Genomic DNA, 20,522 nt, shown 5'->3' on the forward strand with positions numbered 1-20,522 from the left:
CCTGCCGGCCCCGAGCCAACCGGACTATAAACTGGACTTCAATGAAGATCAGAAATGGCGGTTTATAAAGCTTTCTGGTTGGTAAAGTGCTGGATAACACAGCTTTTACTGTACTAACAGTATATGTAAAGATATGGAAAATGTATGGCACATTTCTCAAAGCTGTTTCCAAATCTTTTGGTAGTTGTAACTGGAAACACACTGAACTTGTTGGGATAAACCTGTTCTTTACTTAGATCGTAAGTTTTTTGGACAGGGGCTGGGTTCTTGTTCTGTGTTTTGGACAGCATCTAACACAACACAGTCCAGCGCCTTGCTAGGTGCTTGTAGGTACTACCTCAATACTAATAATATAAATATGTTCAGTTGGTAACTGCTGGAGAGGTGGGGCTGAAATGAAGAGTTAGCATCCTGGTCCAAATTTTGTTGCCAGTCAACCAATGGTTTTGGTATAAACCATTCTCTTGAGGTTTTTTGGAAGCACAGCATTGTAACATTTGTGCATCTTTTTATTATAATCTGCCACAACATAATGTCATTTAAATAGCTGAAATCTATTTTCCTCCTCTGTGTTCTAAACCCTTATTTTGAGTTACTCAGTGAATGAAAGTTGATGTATGTGTTTATTTTCAGTCACCCAGCATGGGCACCCTGATGGGAGTGTACCTTCCATGTATGCAGAATATCTTTGGGGTTATTCTCTTCCTTCGCTTGACATGGATGGTAGGAACAGCAGGAGTTCTACAGTCCTTCCTGATAGTCTTAATCTGCTGCTGTTGTGTGAGTACATGATCAAATTAAGACACTTCTCATACCACGTGTGCACCTCTTGCAAAGCTTTTACTATGCCCTTCTAAGGGCGTTTACTATACATGTGTGTAGGATTAAGACCAGGACTACACCAGAAACATTTTGCAGCAAAGCAATGTCAATTGGGGGTGTGATTTTTTTTTTGGGTGGGTGTGGGGCGGGGATAGTAAACATTACTATAATGGTAAAAGTCCTAATGTAGATTTAGTTATAATGGCGAACAAGTGTTTTTGCCAGTGTAGTTTAGGCTATGTCTACACTAGACTTCTGCTGGTATAGCTCTGTTGGTCAGGATGCGAAGAGGTCTGTGGCTGGCAGAATCTCCAGCTGTATCAGATATGTTTATTTTGCTTGTGGGGGTGGAGGACTTACAAAGTGCAGCTTTTCTGGTATACCTGTGTCCACAGTAGGAACTCTTTGCCAGTATAGCATACTGGCACTCCTATGATGGTAAAGCACTTCATATGCAGCCTTATATCACTCAGGGAAACGGTGTAACCTCTATCAGCAAAAGCACTTTTTTGCTGGTATAAGCTGCGACTAAACTAGGAGGTTTGCTGGGATAGCTATGCCAGCAAACCTGTTCTTGTGTAGGCCAGGCCTAAGTTCGTTGGGTAGTGAAGAGTGGTGAAGGAAGCCCTGCTATGATCTATGGGAGAATCTACCTTGCGGCGCTAATATAAATTGTTCAAATTGCATGTGCAATCTAAGCAGTTACGCAGCCATGCTCTTGTAGGAGAGGTTTGGAAATTCAGATCCCGCAATACTGTCCAGGTAAATGTGACAGTAAATGTGTGACAGTATAAATTGCAAGTAAACGTGTGAAGTCTTACAGACCTCTTCTCCTTGGCTGTAGTTCAGCTCTTTGGCACATCTGTTACGCTGTACGTGCAAGCCACACTCATCTCCCACATGAAAGGCTGAAGAGTTGTGAAATCATTGAGTTTTCTGCATTGAGAAAATGACCTTTGGAGGGTGTGACATACCAGGGTACAATACAGACTAATGAGCAGCTGTGTTCTGCAACCCTAGCCTGCAACCTTGGGTGCCTTACAATGCTTTGGTTGAAACAGTTCCCACCTGGGCCACTCACAAACAGCTGTCCAGCATGCAAGTCACACCCTGTGTGTCTGTGTGTAACTGCAGCTGGACAGCCACATTTGGGTTACACTCCAGCTCTCACCAGCCTGGGTTATACTTCAGGGTGACCCCAACACACCCCCAGTCTTAGATTTCCCCCCCAGAAATGTGTGTCCTGTACTTCCCAGCGCTCTTCTGGACAATACAAATTATATAGTGTGTGTTATTTCTTTAATAGAAATAATATGCACACAACTTGCCACCCCAAATGGCACTTCCCCGACACTTAAATTTAAACACACCAGATTAGATAAAACAACAGAAGAGCCACAAAGAGAGAAATTTAAAGTACAAGTAATGAGGCATAAAAGTCAGAAATGGTTATAAGAAAATAAAGTTAAAATGCTACTAGTGCCTAACTTAACAAATTATATTAGAGTCAAGCAAAGTTTCTCACCATATGCTTTCAGCTGTCTTATTGACCAAATCCCCTAGGTCAGGACCGCTTCTCCCAGAATCCAGTGAATGCTTTCTTTGTTGCTTCAGGGTGTGTGTGTGTGTGTGTGTGTGCACGCGCACGCACACGTTTGTGCTTTGGGGTGTTTGTCCCTTCTTTTTATAGTTTCAGTCCCCCTCTTGAAAAATATTTCCAGCTGTGTACTAGGAGACAAAAAGTCTGTGGGAAAGGAGTTCCTTGCTGCTTTTCCGTCACTTATTAAGCTTCCTTTGTTTCCTTTCCTGCTTGATGACTCTGTTTACTGCTTAAATGCAAATTAATCAGAGCATACATTCCTTTGTTTAAGATGCACCTGTTTGCCAACCTCAGTTCGGTCCATCTGGTAATAACACCATACAATAGAATCTTATAACTTCAGTGTTGCCACACATATTTTGTCAGAACAATACTGATCAACACATTGAGTTTTCAAATGAACATAGAACCAATGGCTTGTGCTGCCCATGCCATGCTGGAGTCTCTGAATTTATTAATTAAGAAATAAAACTTGCAGAATTTTAAAATGTGCGCAGAATATTTAATTTTTTAGCACATAATGCCCTCTGGAGTAAGTAGTGTAAATGGTGTGAATACATGGGTACATTCTGTCACTGGGGGGTAGAACAGAATGCTGTAAATTCATACTTAAGAATGACAACTTTTTCTGTTTTGCTTATTTTACTGTAGAGGGAAAGAATTGTATTTTTGAGACTGTTACTTATGTAAATATATCCATTATCTTGTTCTCCACAGACTATGCTGACAGCCATATCAATGAGTGCAATAGCAACAAATGGTGTTGTTCCAGGTAATTGTAATTAGCAAATTCCTCAAGTCAGTCAGAATAGCGTATCTGTAATCCATTTTGACTCACATTTCCTCTCTGTAAATACAACTGTAAACATGTGAAAATCTGTATGATAACTAGAAGATTGTGGTTTAATAAATGTAGATTTTTTTTGTTGCTTTCCATTGAAATTAGATGAGAAGGCAAACTAATATCCTGACATGTCAAGTGAAGAACTATATTGTACCTTCTCCAGAATTGCCAACCCCAAGTGTTAAAATATCATGAGCCAGGCTCTTCCCCAAACCCATCACATTAAAAAAAAAAAAAAATCTCATGATTTTTAAGCCAAAGTACCTGTTTTTTTTCTTTCTTTAAGGTATGGGTGGGTCACATTTTCAAACTTTGATCTGCTACCATAAGGGCTAGTAACTATTTTAAACAAAAGCTGAGATTCTCCCCATATCACATGCCTCTCAGATTCAGGTTTTTAAGTAACACAGCGAGTTGCTAAAATCATGAGTTGGCAACACAGCTTCTCACCTATTTGAGAAACATGTCCTGTACTAACCACGAGGAGTACTTGTGTACTTCAGAGCACTTCAACTTCCCTGGACGCTCAATAACAGACATAAAAGTGGCAATTCTTCAACAAAAAATCTTCAAAAATAACGAGAAACTGCAAAACTGGAATTAATTTGCAAACTGGACACCTTCAAATTAGGCCTGAATAAAGACTGGGAATGGATGGGTCACTACAAGAACTAAAAACTAATTTCCCCATGCTAATTTCCCCCCTACTGTTACTCACACCTTCTTGTCAACTGTTTGAAATGGGCCTGATTATCACAACAAAAGTGATTTTTCCTCTTGCTGATAATAACCCACTTTAATTGAATTGTCTTGTTAGAACTGGTAGGGCAACTCCCACCTTTTCATGTACTATGTATATATATCTTCCTACTGTATTTTCCACTCCATGCATCTGATGAAGTTGGTCTTAGCCCACGAAAGTTTATGCCCAAATAAATTTGTTAGTCTCTAAGGTGCCACAAGTACTCCTCGTTGTTTTTGCTGATACAGACTAACATGGCTACAACTCTGAAACATGTTTTGTACTGACATATCCATTATTGCTATGGTCTCAGCTATTTTTCTAAGGTTTTTTTGCTTCAGATCCCATCAAGTTGAACTTCACAGCAGATTGAGGGACTATTATTATTTAATGAGGAAGAAAAGTAGTTTAGTGTATACAAAATGTGAAATCCAGGAATTTAAAATGTAGCACACTCTTCAGAATGGTGATACTAGCTAACCTTTCATTGGACACTAAACAGATTTGCACTACATGTAACTTAGTTCATCTGTGTTGTAGCCTTTCATTTACCCAGTTTGTCTGTGCATATGTCTGTTTCTCTTATCTGAAGAGGGTGAAAATATGATTTGTTTTTGAGTCTAACAAATTTGAATAGAATGGGAAATTGCAAAATAGAATAAGATTAAATACCATAAGCACGCTCAGGATTTCAGTCACTACAAATTACTAGCACCCACCTGTGCAGTTGTCCCCAAATGTAAAAGATTTAAAACTTTAATCTCTTGAAGCATTAGTTGACAGAAACTATTAAATACATTTCTGATGAGGAAACCTGGATTGAGCCAAAATACAAGGCTTGATTTAATATCCTGTATTTCTGCTGAATGCTGCCTAGGCAAATGAGAGCTATCTTTGTTTAGTTTGCTATTGTGTAAACAAAGTTATTTCTGGTAAAGAACTGAAAAAAGCTAGATATGCAATTTATTACTTTGTATGAATGTTCTGGATTTTTTAAAATGTGAAATTTGTGATATAAAAATATTCTGGAAAATACCACCTCCATTTCCTGTCTTGTAGCTGGTGGCTCCTATTTCATGATCTCAAGGTCCTTAGGTCCAGAGTTTGGTGGAGCTGTGGGACTGTGCTTTTACTTGGGAACAACGTTTGCAGGAGCTATGTACATACTTGGTGCCATTGAGATTTTATTGGTGAGTAGTAATGCTTATGTGGCAATTCACATGTAAATACTACTGCAGAATTCCTGCCTCATAGGGATAGAGTTACTCTCATTTTGAAGGGGCATAGAGGATGATGGCTTACATTTTCAAAAGTGATTATTGGGTGCCACTTTTATTCTTTTCTAGGGGCCTGACTTTCAGAAAGTGCAGTGTCCACCCTCTGGAAGCCAGGGCCCTTGAAGGTGTCTCATTTTGGGTATCAAAAAACAGAGACTCCCCAAAATCACTATTCACTTTTGAAAATGTAGGTTGAAGTGTGACTCATTCCAAGCCACCCAGTGAGTCAGTGACATAGCTAAGGTTAGTTAATTGTATTATGGACGTAAAACTACAAAACTGCCCATATCGATTGACTATTCTACAAAGTGAAGAATCCTAGCTCAATGTATTTTGTAAATAGAGAATTGATTTACATGGAAATAAATTTTCTGGGTATGTAACGCTTATTTAAAATTGAAACATGCAATAAGTGAAAGTATATTTGAAACTCTTGTTGTCTTACTGCAGCCTTTAGCTAACTTTTTGTTTTCTATTTCAGACATACATTGCACCACAAGCAGCAATTTTTCATTCCACTGGTGCCCATGATACATCGAGTGCTACGCTGAACAACATGAGAGTTTATGGAACCATATTCCTCACCTTTATGGCTGTGGTAGTTTTTGTAGGAGTGAAATATGTTAACAAATTTGCTTCTCTCTTCTTGGCTTGTGTAATAATATCCATATTGTCCATTTATGCTGGAGCTATCAAGTCCATCTTCGATCCCCCTGCATTTCCGTAAGTAATCTTGCTGGCTGTCAACCTGCAAGTCAGAAATATCTTTGGTTGCCGTTTGGAAGCCCTGATTCAATGGAAGTTATATTAAAGTTACTCAGCAAATATGGCAGCACTTATGTGCTATAAAAATTATTTATTTTAGGAATGATAAATTTTATGTTGCAGTGAGCATAGTTCGATAAACCCATGAAACAAAGCTCCTTAGCCTAAAATAAACACATTGTTAACTTTTACCATCTTTAGCCAGTTCCACTAGGATAGTGTCTTCTGCACAGGTAGAGGAAGGTGGATGGATGTTGACACTTTTTAACCTGTTCCCCCCCATACAGAAAGAGAGAAGCAGATACTCAAGATACAACATAAACTTTCCTCACATGGCATCAGTGCATTTTGTGTAGCAAAGTTGCTTTAGTTCTGAGCCAGAGTACAGTTGACTTAGTCCTTTTTGTTTTAAGTTCAATGCAGGCTTATGCTGTACCAGGGAATGTACAGTACAGGCAATGGTAGCAGGGGATTATGCAGTGCAGTTAGGGTAGCTTAATCAGAAAAAATTTTCACTTGACAAAAGTAGTGTAATGCTAAATGAGTAGCCACAACCCTCTACTGTCCCCCACTTTCCATGTAGAGCTCAGTCTGCACCATTGCAGTGAAGAGTGGGAGTTTTACCATTGACTTCAAAGGAAGTGGATAAAAAACAAAAAGCAAACTCGCATACAAATGATCAGGAATAAATTAAAATACAGTGTTTCTCTCTTCCTGCAGCTTTCTCTTATTTAATTAATGCTTCCCTCTGCTTGTCTACTCACGCTGGCACTTATGTGGGGCTGGAAAGGATCTTGAGTCAAGAGGCAGGACCATCCCCTGACAGATATTTGTCCAATCTATTATTAAATACCTTCAGTTAGGGGATACCACAATCTTCTTTGGAAGCCTCTTCCAGAACTAAACTATCTTTATAGTTAGAAAGTTTCTCCTAACATCTAACCTAAATCTTCCTTGTTGGAAAGGATTACTTTTTGTCCTACTGTCAATGGACATGGAGAATAATTAATGAAAGTCCTCTTTATAACAGTCCATATCATGTTTGAAGACTGTTATCAGGTGTCCCCCCAAGCCTTCTTTTTCCGAGATTAAACATGGCCATTTTAAAAATCCTTGTCTAATAGATCATGCTTTCTAAACCTTTTATCATTTTTGTTGCTCTTCTCTGGACTCTCTCCAATTTGTTCACATCTTTCCTAAAGTCTGGCACCCAAAACTGGACACAGTACCCCAGCTGAAATTTCACCAGTGCTAAGTAGAGTGGGACAGTTACCTCCGTGTCTTCCATATGACACTCCTGTTAATACACCCCAGAATTATATTAGCCTTTTTAGAAACTGTATTGGATTGTTGGTCATATTCAATTTGTGATCCACAGGTCCTTTTCAGCAGTATTATTGCCTAGCCAGTTATTCCCCCTTTTGTACTTGTATATTTGATTTTTCTTTGCTAGGTATAGTACTTCACACTTCTCTTTATTGAATTTCAACTTGTTGATTTCAGACCAATTCTCCAATTTGTTAAGGTCATTCTGAATTCTAGTCCTGTCCTCCAAAGTGCTTGCAACCCTTTCTAGCTTGGTGTCATCTGCAAATTTTATAAGCATACTTTCCACTCTGTTGTTCTAGTAATTAATGAATATATTGAATAGTACTTGATCCAGGACGAACCCCTGTGGGACCCTATTACATTCCGCATTTTTCCCCCCTGCCAGTTGGTCAGTGAACCATTGGTAACTACTCTAAGTACGCTCTTTCAGTCACTCATGCATAAAAGTAGAGCAAAAATGTTGGCTAATATCTTTTTTTTATCATGGATTAAAGCCACAATGAAACTTCCTGAATTTCTCTTCTCTCCACTCCTGACAAACCAGCTGGAGAAACGTAGCAGTGACCCGATATTCACACTGGTGATCTAGGCTTGGTCAGACTGCACCTCATATGGCCCCATTAGTTTAGTATCTGGGCACTTCACAATCTTTCATGTATTTATCCTTCGAGCACCCCAGTGACATAGGGAAGTGCTATTGTCCCCATTTTATAGAGAACTGAGGGAGAGAGAGAGACTAAGAGACTTGCCCAAGGACACAAAGGGAGTCTGTGGCAGAGGAGGAAATTGACCCCTGGTCTCACAAATCCAAGGCTAGTGCCCTATAATCCTTTCCCTCCATCTGTTCTGCATCCCCCTCAGGGGGGGAGGGGCATTAGGTGGCACATACCCTTCAGATGCTACTGATCTTCAGAACTGCCAGCCCTACTTGTAGGCAAATATCCTGAGCTGCAGCCTGGAAGTGGGACACTGAGGGGAAATGGAGAGAGAAATAAATACATTTTCATTTTGAATATTAAAACAAAACAACATCAACATATACACTCCTGGTTCTGCTGCACAGGAGAGTCTCAAATCTGGAACATGTTGTTGGGAAGGAGAACCACTTTAAAATCGCAGTGTATGAAAAGGGAAAAGCTACAATTTCCAAGTAACATCTGATGTGAGTAAACATCTTTGCTTAGTATATGGTTCTAAATGACTCTCTCATTCCCCTTCCAGGATTTGCATGCTGGGCAACAGGACCCTGACGAGAGATCATTTTGATGTTTGTGCTAAAACAACAATTGTGGGCAATATGACTGTGGCCACCAAGCTCTGGGAACTCTTCTGCCATAGTTCTAACTTAACAACTGATAATTGTGACGAATATTTTCTGCTCAACAATGTTACTGAGATAGCAGGTATTCCTGGAGCTGCAAGTGGCATTTTAGAAGGTATGATACAAAACACTGTTGGATCAAAGGAAATCCTCTTGTTAAGAGGCATGTATAGTAGTGAGGTGGACTGAGCTGTTCTATGCTTGTAGAGAAAAAGCACCAAATAAATTTAATCACAGTTAAGAAAACCCTTTTGAAGAAAACTGTTAGAATACTGTAAAGAGTAGATGGTGTTAATCATTTTTCTGGATAAGAGGCTTAGTTTCAGTTCTACTAAATTGACTGAATGAGACTGATATTTGCAATAGAAACTCAACTATATCAATATTGTAGGGCGAATTAAGCTGGGCATACTATATAACTCTTCAAAACCAGGCTCAAATGTTTGGGTTGGAGAGTAGTGGTAGGATGTTACGTATTCAGATTTATAACATAGTAGATTCTAGCTGGAAGAAGCACAGAAGTGTGTACATGAGCGTGATTTATCTGTGTCCTTGCTCTCTACAAACCTACTGCAAAGCTACAGTATATAATACTACAAAATGCTCACTCTAAACAAGAATTAAAGGAAATATTTGCTGTGTGCAGGTGATGTGTATATGTTCATAAAGTTCCTATTTAACAAGGAAAATTAGCAGACATACTCACTGCTTATTCCATGCATTGTCGAAGCATTAGCTAAATGCAAATCCATGCAGTGTCATAATACTTCCACTTTCTAAAGAATAAAATAACTTCCATCCAGATATCTGGCCAGGGTTACCTAGGTTTCTTCAGTTACTATGTATATGTACACTCTTTCATTTAATATGCCTAATTTATGTGACAATGCTAAACTTATGTTGCTTTGGTTAGAGCAAGTCTATATAAGTGGTATGTTAGAATGATATAACATCAGTTCGTTAACTTTATAATAAATAAAATAAAAAAAAATGTTGCATAAACCTTTTTAGGCAGTTGGTTTGTGTGGTGATAATCCAAACATGTTCATTGCTCTTGTGAAAAGTTTGCATGAAAATATGATGGAACCGTTTTCTGTTTCGGACTTTTTATGTGTCTAGATTTGTAACTGTAGTAACCCACTAAGTTTTCACTCCAGCCTGTTTATTGCTTTGAGTAGATAATTAAGAGTTCAGTAAGTTAGGTTTGGGTTAACCTGTATTTACTGCTCTCTCTTTGTGGTGGTAACTCCCCTTTTCTGCCCTCCTCCCGCCCCCCAGATAATCTGTGGAGCAATTATATGGAGAAAGGAGAGATACTGGAAAAAGCTGATCATCCATCAGTTGATGTACCAGGGCTGAAAAGCAACCTTCACCTTTATGTGTTTGCGGATATAGCCACTTCCTTCACAGTACTAGTTGGCATCTTCTTCCCTTCAGTGACTGGTGAATACTGGGAAAGGGTTTTGTGCGATTTTTAATTAACTTTCTTTGATCTCTTGTGGTGTTTCCAAAAACATTTTCTTAAACTGAAATCTATGTTTAGGTATCATGGCTGGTTCAAACAGATCAGGAGACCTCAAAGATGCACAAAAATCTATTCCTGTTGGAACAATTCTGGCGATTGTCACCACATCACTCGTCTGTATCCTTTAAAAGTAGAATAGAATTCTAGCACATTGTGACTCAGTTGAACTTTTATTATTATTTGTGTTCCTGATTCATTGCATTGTTTTCAGTTGATTATAAATACCCCTATGATTGTCATATGTCAGTGAAAGAACATAAACACTGGTTCATTTGAAAGCATGTAACTTCCTCTCTTTGCTTTCTAGCTGCTGTTATTTGCTCCTTTAATAAAGCTGACTAACAGTCAGTGATATCTTGGGCTGGCAGAATACAGAGATCCATTACTATTGCCAGCTGGTAAGATGGGGAAAAGCCTTAAATGCAGGAATTTCTAGATCACAGTACCTTTTTAAACAATTAGGTTTTTAATTTTGAGTAAAGGGAGAGCAATGTGTGCTGTCTAATAATTTGTAAGCGAATGTCTGTGTAAAAGGGCACATAAGGATCATCAAAGTAGCCAAAGATGGCAAGATGTAGTAGCTAGGTTGTTTAAATAAGAAATGGAATTGGGGTGGGGACGGAAAGTTGGAATAAAAGGAATCAGTGTAGACCAGACCATTCTAAAATTAGCTGCTGATATTCTGCTGATAAGCTCTTCTGAAAACTACATATTAATCAGGATGGCACATGAACTGTAGCTTGCAAGTGTCTTCTGGCACGTCTGCCAAGCTCCAGATCAGGGGATTGTCAAAGGGACATTGTACTCCATGTCATACTCCTGCTGTCTTCCAGAGAGCTCCCGTGTGGCACTTCTGGAGTGGACCTTTTTGTTCCAGAAGTTGTTTGTATGTTGATGTAACGGGACAGTCTGGTGACCAGCTGGCCTAGTGGTCAGGCAGCGGCCTGACAGTTTCTCACAGCATAGTCATTCAGAGGGTGTCCCGGCCAAATTATATGCAGCGGGCCTCAATCCCTCCTTAGTTCTGCTTTTACAAGGGAGCATGGAGGCACGGTAGGGTGACCCAGGCCCACTCCACCATGGTCTCCATCCAGGACCCTTGGGGTTTGTCAAAGTGTCTAGATCAGTAATTTATCATCTCCAAGTTACACTTTCGCTGGGTCACTTCCTCCCAGATTGGAGCTCTTCTGTTTGGGGCATGGTTGCTGGCTTATGCTCCCCTTGGTGTGTTAATGTCCTGTTCAAAGCAGTCTCCTTTAGGGCTTTCAGCTCCCACCGGGGAGTTTTGAAGTGTAAAACTAATTTTATTAAAAACATTAACCATGTCTCTTTAATCCAGTCTTTCTTAAATTTGAATTTTGGAACAACAATTTAATCATATTTGTCTCAACTATTAAAGATACATATGTACATTGGGTGATATTAACAACTCACTGCCCCGCATATCTCAAGTGATCATGATATCTGATTATATAGAGGATACCACTTATCAATCATTTGCACAGCGGCAAACATTGAACTTTAATGATGTTCAATATAATTGCATTGATTTATCATGTCTAAATAAAATTACCTTCCTTAATGTACTCTGTACTCAAGATTTCAGCAGTGTATTACTGTTTGGAGCCTGCATAGAGGGTGTTGTTCTTAGAGATAAGTAAGTAAGATGAAAATATTTTACCTATCACATGGTAGGGGAGGTTGTGCCCTGGCTTTGGCCAATGAATCTTTTAGTCTTTGCCTTCATCTTCACACCTGACTAGAGCTGCCTCTTAGGCATATCTGCATTCAAAATGTAAAGGATACTTTGGACGAATGGGTTCTGCACTTCCTTCTGCTTTGTGTGACTGCTCCCTCCAATCTCTAGCGGTGTCGGATCTTCAGAAGAACTTTTTATCCATTTTGCCTTGCATCATGTGTTGCCTTTTGAGTTCCAAGGGATACTAGGTTCAAAGATCGATTTCTTGCCATTACAGTTGACTTTCTAGAAATTCAAAAACCCACTGATGTTATCTGAACACTGAACTTCCCCTTTGCTCCCTTGTTCTCCCTCTCTGCCTCCTTACTAGACCTGGTGAAATTTTTCCTTGCAAATAAATTATCTGATGAATTCAGCCCTTTTTCCTCCTGAGAAACTAATTTTTGATTTCTGCAAATGTATTGACTATTTGTGAGAATTTGTCTAATAGTGTAGGTTTCAGAGTAGCATGTTAGTCTGTATCTGCAAAAAGAACAGGAGTAGTTGTGGCACCTTAGAGACTAACAAATTTATTTGAGCATAAGCTTTCGGGGGCTACAGCCCACTTCATCGGATTCATAGAATGGAACATATAGTAAGAAGGGAGAGAGAGAGACACACACATACACATACAGAGAACATGGTGGCTGACCTTTGTGACTTTGTCCTCACCCACAACTATTTCACATTTGGGGACAATATATATCTTCAAGTCAGCGGCACTGCTATGGGTACCCGCATGGCCCCACAGTATGCCAACATTTTTATGGCTGACTTAGAACAACGCTTCCTTAGTTCTTGTCCCCTAATGCCCCTACTCTACTTGCGCTACACTGATGACATCTTCATCATCTGGACCGATGGAAAAGAAGCCCTTGAGGAATTCCACCATGATTTCAACAATTTCCGTCCCACCATCAACCTCAGCCTGGACCAGTCCACACAAGTGATCCATTTCCTGGACATTCCTGTGCTAATAAGCAACAGTCCCATAAACACTACCCTCTCCTGGAAACCTACTGACCGCTATACTTACCTACATGCCTCCAGCTTCCATCCAGGACACACCACACGATTCATTGTCTACAGCCAAGCTCTAAGATACAACCGCATTTGCTTCAACCCCTCAGACAGAGACAAACACCTACAAGATCTCTATCAAGCATTCTTAAAACTACAATACCCACCTGTTGAAGTGAAGAAACAGATTGACAGAGCCAGAAGAGTACCCAGAAGTCACCTACTACAGGACAGGCCCAACAAAGAAAATAACAGAACGCCACTAGCCACCTTCAGCTCCCAACTAAAACCTCTCCAGAGCATCATCAAATATCTACAACCTATCCTGAAAAATGATCCCTCACTCTCACAGACCAGTCCTTGCTTACAGACAGCCCCCCAACCTGAAGCAAATACTTTCCAGCAACCACATACCACACAACAAAAACACTAACCCAGGAACCTATCCTTGCAACAAAGCCCGATGCCAACTCTCTCCACGTATTTATTCAAGTGACACCATGATAGGACCTAATCACATTAGCCACGCCATCAGGGGCTCGTTCACCTGCACATCTACCAATGTGATATATGCCATCATGTGCCAGCAATGCCCCTCTGCCATGTACATTGGCCAAACTGGACAATTTTTATGCAAAAGAATAAATGGACACAAATCTGACATCAGGAATCATAACATTCAAAAACCAGTAGGAGAACACTTCAACTTCTCTGGCCACTCAGTAACAGATTTAAAGGTGGCAATTTTGCAACAGAAAAGCTTCAGAAACAGACTCCAACGAGAAACTGCTGAGCTTGAATTAATATGCAAACTAGATACCATTAACTTGGATTTGAATAGAGGCTGGGAATCATTACACATATTGAATCTATTTCCCCACGTTAAGTATCCTCACACCTTCTTGCCAACTGTCTAAATGGGCCATCTTGATTATCACTACAAAAGTTTTTTTTCTCCTGCTGATAATAGCTCATCTTAATTAATTAACCTCTTACTCCCCTTTTTCATGTTCTGTGTGTGTGTGTGTGTGTGTGTGTGTATCTCTATCTATCTATCTATCTATCTATATACACACACACACACACACACACACAAACTTCTTACTATATGTTCTATTCTATGCATCCGATAAAGTGGGCTGTAGCCCCCGAAAGCTTATGCTCAAATAAATTTGTTAGTCTCTAAGGTGCCACAAGTACTCCTGTCCTTTCTAATAGGATAGACAGTCTTGGGCCAATGTGATCTTAGCAGATAGTGTTAAAATTAATAGTTTGCTCTCTGTTACTCATGGGGAGTGTGGGCACAAGTTGGAGGATAATGTTTTTTATGCTTTGATTGAATGGCTGAAGCTTTTTAATCCAGAATGACTGCTCATTAAGATAGTGCATGATCGTGTCTGCTCATATGTGGTCTTGCTCGCTTACGGGTATTTATATGAAGGATTGCTGTTTCTCTTAAATGCTTATGACCAAAATCCCGCTTGTGAATCAAGAATAAAAAGGGGACATGAACATGGTCAAATCCAAGCAGCCATTTATAATTTGGAAAATGTTGCCATGTTTGACTATCATGTTTCTTACCCTCAGGTTCTTAACCCTGTAAATCAAGTAATGATAGTTATCCTAATGCTGGAATCTGCACACAGATTTCTGAAAGCTCCCAGGAGGATCATCTGTCAGGGGACAAGCAGGGAACTGCTTGTTCATAAAGTTTGGCATGAAGCTACAATCTGGTTGGAAAGGTCTAACATCACTGAAGCTTTTTCTATGAGTCTGATATTGGGGATTGTACAACCAGTTTCCGTACTTAATGGTGGTTATTGCCTGCTGAAAGACTTAGGGCAGAAAAACGTAGGTGTAACTGGTTGTTTAAATAAACAGGAGAGCTCGGTTTCAATGTAATAAGGACGGCTTCTCACCAGATGAACAGAAACGAGTGCTTGGTTAACAAGGCAATAGAATGTTATCAATAACTTAAGACAGAAGCGATTTTTTGGATGGTTGTCCTTGAAAAATGGGGTGCAACCTTCTTTCCAGTAGTGGTTAGCTTGCTGTATGTTGGGGGTCGCTTGGGCTACTGATTCAGATTTTTTCCTATATTGCAGTTTTCTATTCAAGAAGTTGCTGGAAATTTTTATTTAAATAAAATCTAACCTACTTCTTGTTGGCTTACGTTTGGATAAGACAGACTCTGTCAAAGTGAAATAAAAGACTGGCTAAACTTTCTTTATCCTACAGGTATGGTGATGCGGTGAACAAGAACTTAGTGGTGGGCACACTTTCTTGGCCCTCACCATGGGTCATTGTGATAGGCTCATTCTTCTCTACCTGCGGAGCAGGCTTACAGAGCCTCACTGGAGCCCCACGGCTACTGCAAGCTATAGCCAAGGACAACATTATTCCTTTCCTATGGGTTTGTAAATATTAAAGAACATTTCATTGTGCTGTACGCAGCATACACGAACCCCATGGCCTAGCCAGTGGGGTAAGATTATTTTCCTTGAGACTGGCAAAAGGAAATTGGAATATATAGATGTAGTTTCAGAGTAGCAGCCGTGTTAGTCTGTATTCGCAAAAAGAAAAGGAGTACCCATGGCACCTTAGAGACTAACAAATTTATTAGAGCATAAGCTTTCGTGAGCTGTAGTTGGCAGATATCAGAAACCTGATCGCCAAGTTGCAGGCTGGTTATACAGAAATCAGGCCACTAAGCTTCAAGCTCCCAGTCCCTGTTCGCAAGCCTACCAGCCCCACTACTAACCCTGCCTACACGTTGATCTGGTGCTAGGAGGAATGGGACTGCTGAGATTCCTCCAGCCCCTCTCGCTATGGGATATTTAGACCTTGAGAGTCAGTGGTCATCTCTCACCCTTCTGCAGTGTTTCTCCTAGAGTAGGGCCCCAGTCAGGTTTCATGCGTTGGAGCAGGAGCCATATCTTCACTTCTTAGTTGCTGTCTACTGGTTGGAGACCACTACTGCCTCTTCTCCGACTAGCTTCTTGCTTCATCTTGTCAAAAGCAGGGGAAGGCTCTTCCTAGAAACGGGAAGAAAGGGAGATCGGACAAGGATTCCCCACTCTAAAATTAGATTTTTCGCACGCTGCCCCTTTTCAAAGTGAGGGTCTGTGTTTAAAATTAAAAAAAGGCAGGTGTGCATTGAAGGGAGGAGTTGGATGAGTATTTTTTGTTTCATTAAGGAGTCTGACCTCAAACTCAATGGAGTAGAGATTCGGATTAGAGGCTAGCTGGACTCCTATCCTTGTCCTTCAATGAAAGATATGAAAATCCCCCCCGTATGCTATCTTTGAAGTGGGAAATGGATTCTGTTCTAGAACGTTACTGAACATATTTGTAAGCAGTGTCAAGTTAAGCTATGAGTCAAATGTGATAGTACAAATAAATAATGTTCCTTTTCTTTTTTTGTTTAGGTTTTTGGTCATGGGAAAGCAAATGGTGAACCAACATGGGCGCTTCTGCTAACAGCATTAATTGCTGAACTCGGAATTCTTATAGCTTCCCTTGACATGGTGGCTCCAATTCTCTCCATGTAAGGAACAGAATCACTGTGAATTCTGTTAATGTGATTACCTTTTAGAACCTCAATTTTAGATAAATACAATAGGTACTGGAACAGAAGTTCCATTTATTTAAGGACTACAAATGACCTGACGTCCATCTTAATTAACATGTAAATTGCCATGCCTCTGAAAAATATATGAGTGAACATTTTTTCTGACAAAGCTGGATTGGGCCTCCCTTTAGAAAACGGTATCATGTTTGGTGCTCAGCAATTGGACAGAAGGAATGTGGTTAGATTCATTCATAAAGAGTCTCTAACCTTTACACCTAATTTGTATTAACAGTTTAGGCCTGTCTTTAGTAACAAATTGGAGGTATAGCCTCTTGTGGCAAAACAGATATTGGTTTTGGTGTTATGTGAGTGACATTCAGACCTTTCCATTTTTACAGTTTGTGTCAAAAACTAACGTGCTAAATTGTTCCTTCTCTACAGGTTTTTCTTGATGTGTTACCTCTTTGTCAATCTGGCATGTGCAGTACAAACACTTTTAAGAACTCCAAATTGGCGGCCCCGATTTAAATACTATCATTGGTAAGCAAATGACTCAGTGTATTCTTTGGTCTACTCCAGTCCGTATTCTGTGGTCTACTGAGGGGATTTGGAAGACTGTTGTTAACCCTTCATATGTGGGGAAAAGCTTCCTAATAAAGGGGATGTTAGTGTGTGTTTCTGCTGCTGATCACAGGCGTGGAGTGTTTCTGTAGGTGGCTTTTACAGCTAGTCATGAAGGGCCTTACTCAGGCACCTTGTTTCTGAAATTGTGTCTTGGGCCACCTTTGGGTGGCTGAGAAGATGGAAAGATTCTGCAGTGCCCTGGGGCTGTCAGGAGGGACTCGGTTAAGGCTGCTGGATTTCTTCCATCCATCTGGTAGTAGTCAGGGATGCAGGAAGAAACTCCTCTGTTTAGTGTGGACCAGAATTGTGGTGATTAATGTAGTAATAGTGTTATCCCCACAATATAGTATATTACAACAGTGGTGATGGGAATTATTGGTTGCTTTTTATTGCCATCTCTTCAGGAGAGAGGATACAGAAGGAAAGCAATTCAAATAATCAATGGGTTTGTAGCAGATACTTCAAGATTTTAGCTCTTTTTCCCAGGTACTTGCTAATACCTATTTTTTCCCCTCCCAGGGCTTTATCATTTTTAGGCATGAGTATTTGTCTTGCGTTGATGTTCATTTCATCCTGGTATTATGCTCTTGTGGCTATGCTCATTGCAGGCATGATTTACAAGTACATTGAATATCAAGGGTAAGTATTTTCAGAAGGAGCAGGGTAAGGGGAGACTTGGACTTACTTACCATTTATTGGTTCAGCACATGAATGGGTATTGCTTTGCCTCTATGGTATTAGTTTTCACATGGAAGTATTTTTGCAACTGCTTTGCAGTGATGATTCTGAAAAGAATTTATTAGATCAGGATGTAAGCGTCTTGGGTAAGCATCTGCAAGATGTTTCTTGAAATCTGTGTGATAGTGGGAACTGGAGGCCTATTTTGGGCATCTAGTTCCCTGCTCCACTTTACCCTCTTTGACCTTTGACTACTTCTAGCCAAGGAGGCCTGAATGCAGCCCTCTCTAGAGCCATTACACTTGGCTCATAAATTGGCCAGGAGGTAAGGGTTTTTAGAGAGTCTTGGGGGAGATAACCAGCACCCAAACTCAGCCTTGCTTGGGATGCATTAGATTACTATTCTCAGTCTCTTAGATTGGTAGTTTGGCTGCATAACTTCATCTTCACAAATCGGATGGTGAAGCACATGGTGTGGTTCATGCATGATCATGTTCCAAGGAAATCTCAACCACAGACAGGAGTGATTTATAATTTGCAAAGTACTCCATTTAGGAAGGAGCAATCAGTTGCACACATACAAAATGGGAAACAACTGCCTAGGAAGGAGTACTGTGGAAAGGGATCTGGTGGACATAGTGGATCACAAGCTAAATATGAGTCAACAGTGTAATGCTGTTGCAAAAAAGGCAAACATCATTCTGGGATGTATTAGCAGTATTATAAGCAAGACACGAGAAGTAATTCTACCACTCTACTCCGTGCTGATTAGGCCTCAACTGGAGTATTGTGTCCAGTTCTGGGCGCTACATTTCAGGAAAGATGTGGACAAATTGGAGAAAGTCCAGAGAAGAGCAACAAAAATGATTCAAGGTCTAGAAAACATGACCTATGAGGGAAGATGGAAAAAATTGGGTTTGTTTAGTCTGGAGAAAAGAAGACTGAGAGGGGACATGATAACAGTTTTCAAGTACATAAAAAGTTGTTACAAGGAGGAGGGAGAAAAATTGTTCTTCTTAACCTCTGAGGATAGGACAAGAAGCAATGGGCTTAAATTGCAGCAAGGGCAGTTTAGATTGGCCATTAGGAAAAACTTCCTAACTGTCAGAGTGGTTAACCACTGGAATAAATTGCCTAGGGAGGCTGTGGAATGAATCTCCATCATTGAGGATTTTTAAGAGCAGGTTGGACAAACACCTGTCAAGGATGGTCTAGATAATACTTAGTCCTGCCTTAAGTGCAGGGGACTGGACTAGATGACCTCTTGAGGTCCCTTCCAGTTCTATGATTCTCTGCCTGATGTATTTGCTTGAAATACATCTTGCAGTTCATCCCTGTGAGTACATTAGGTTGTGAAGCACATCCATAAATTTGTTGTAAAGTAATTGTGACTTCCATACAAGAGCAAGGAAGATAAACACTGCTGAAATAATACTACCTAGCTCATATATATTGCTTTTCATCAGCAGATCTCAAATCATGTATTCACTAAAATATGTGATTTCTTTGCAGTGCAGAGAAGGAATGGGGCGATGGTATTCGGGGTCTGTCACTCAGTGCTGCCAGATATGCCTTGCTAAGACTGGAAGAAGGTCCTCCCCACACCAAGAACTGGAGGTAGGCATTTTGGATGTGCAAAATGCAGATTTTGCTTCAGGTTGCATGTGCAGGGTTCAAAACAATGCCCACAATTTACATGTAAGTAATCTAGCTTGACACTGGACAGGAGCTTTGCTATCTTAAAAGACAAAAGAAGTTTAAGAACTCAGTCTTTTAAAGGGAGTCAAAGCACGTGAGTAAGTCCTGCACACTTAGTGTGAAATGTATGCAGCCCATGTAAGATATTCCATGCTACATTAACTACACTGGGGGTGCCCTGCAGAAACAGAGCAGCAGCCTCTCTTGTCTGGATGTGGATGGAGTCTCGATTCAAGCCCTGTGTAGGCTAGTTCAGAAAGTGGAGTTGGGGAATGACACACAAGATGTGTGATGCAGTGGCCTAATATCCTGCAGTAGTGGCACAGAGGTTGCTGATGAGGCTCCATCTTTAAAACTGGAATAGTGGCCAAGGATTTCTCCCTCTAGCCTCTGCACTTCAGCTGCATGAAGCCAGATTACATGGGCAACATGCATTTTGCTCTGAAAGAGCTGAGTTCTACGTTCAGCAGCTGGAAAATAATAAGGCTTAGGGGGCTGAGAAATCCTCATTAAGTGAAAGGTAAGCTTTTACTTCTCCATGAATTTCACCTCTGAAGTGCATAGCTCAGTCTAGCTTCTGTTATGTTGCTAACTAGCACTACTGTATAGGGATATTGAGCACTCCTCCATCTATTGAGAGGAGTAGAAGTCTACCTTAAATAATACAAACAAAATCCTATACATCATGGTATTCCGTTACTCATAGCTGAATGTTGGGAAAGAAAATCCAAATGTTGATGATGTCAGACTGAAGTTGCATGTATCTCACATGTCAGAAGAAGGTGAAATTCATTTGTCTATTTGGAATGTAATCTTAATTCTCACGTGTTTGGTACATAATACTCATATAGACTTAGAAGGTAGCGTTATTGCATAAATGTAGCATGCAATATATTTTGTGTTGGGCAGATTCTTGAAAATCAGTTTCTGTAAGTAAAATGCTAATCAGACCTCTCAGATTAGTAAAA

At 40.2% G+C, this 20,522-nt stretch overlaps 1 protein-coding gene and 1 long non-coding RNA gene across 5 annotated transcripts in view; one reads left to right on the forward strand and one right to left on the reverse strand.

Annotated features, from left to right (window-relative positions):
- Positions 1-20,522, forward strand: part of SLC12A4 (solute carrier family 12 member 4) — a 74,251-nt gene that overhangs the window by 41,479 nt on the left and 12,250 nt on the right. For all 4 annotated transcript variants that reach the window (XR_006275161.1, XM_038368228.2, XM_038368231.2 and 1 more), the window contains exons 4-16: positions 634-780; positions 3,140-3,194; positions 5,068-5,198; positions 5,767-6,008; positions 8,601-8,815; positions 9,979-10,143; positions 10,244-10,342; positions 11,825-11,882; positions 15,222-15,396; positions 16,412-16,530; positions 16,996-17,094; positions 17,698-17,817; positions 19,369-19,473. Coding sequence is in view for 3 of the 4 variants with exons in the window: in XM_038368228.2 (XP_038224156.1) it covers positions 634-780; positions 3,140-3,194; positions 5,068-5,198; positions 5,767-6,008; positions 8,601-8,815; positions 9,979-10,143; positions 10,244-10,342; positions 11,825-11,882; positions 15,222-15,396; positions 16,412-16,530; positions 16,996-17,094; positions 17,698-17,817; positions 19,369-19,473 (1,730 nt within the window). In the remaining variant the exon portion in view is untranslated. The remainder of the gene's footprint in view (positions 1-633; positions 781-3,139; positions 3,195-5,067; positions 5,199-5,766; positions 6,009-8,600; positions 8,816-9,978; positions 10,144-10,243; positions 10,343-11,824; positions 11,883-15,221; positions 15,397-16,411; positions 16,531-16,995; positions 17,095-17,697; positions 17,818-19,368; positions 19,474-20,522) is intronic.
- LOC122456310 lies at positions 5,902-8,343 on the reverse strand. The gene is made up of 2 exons (XR_006275162.1): positions 8,269-8,343; positions 5,902-6,033 (listed from the first exon to the last, which is right to left on the reverse strand). It is a non-coding gene; the product is annotated as an uncharacterized LOC122456310 (long non-coding RNA).

This window comes from Dermochelys coriacea, chromosome 12, assembly GCF_009764565.3.
Source record: "Dermochelys coriacea isolate rDerCor1 chromosome 12, rDerCor1.pri.v4, whole genome shotgun sequence".
Taxonomy (NCBI): domain Eukaryota; kingdom Metazoa; phylum Chordata; order Testudines; family Dermochelyidae; genus Dermochelys; species Dermochelys coriacea.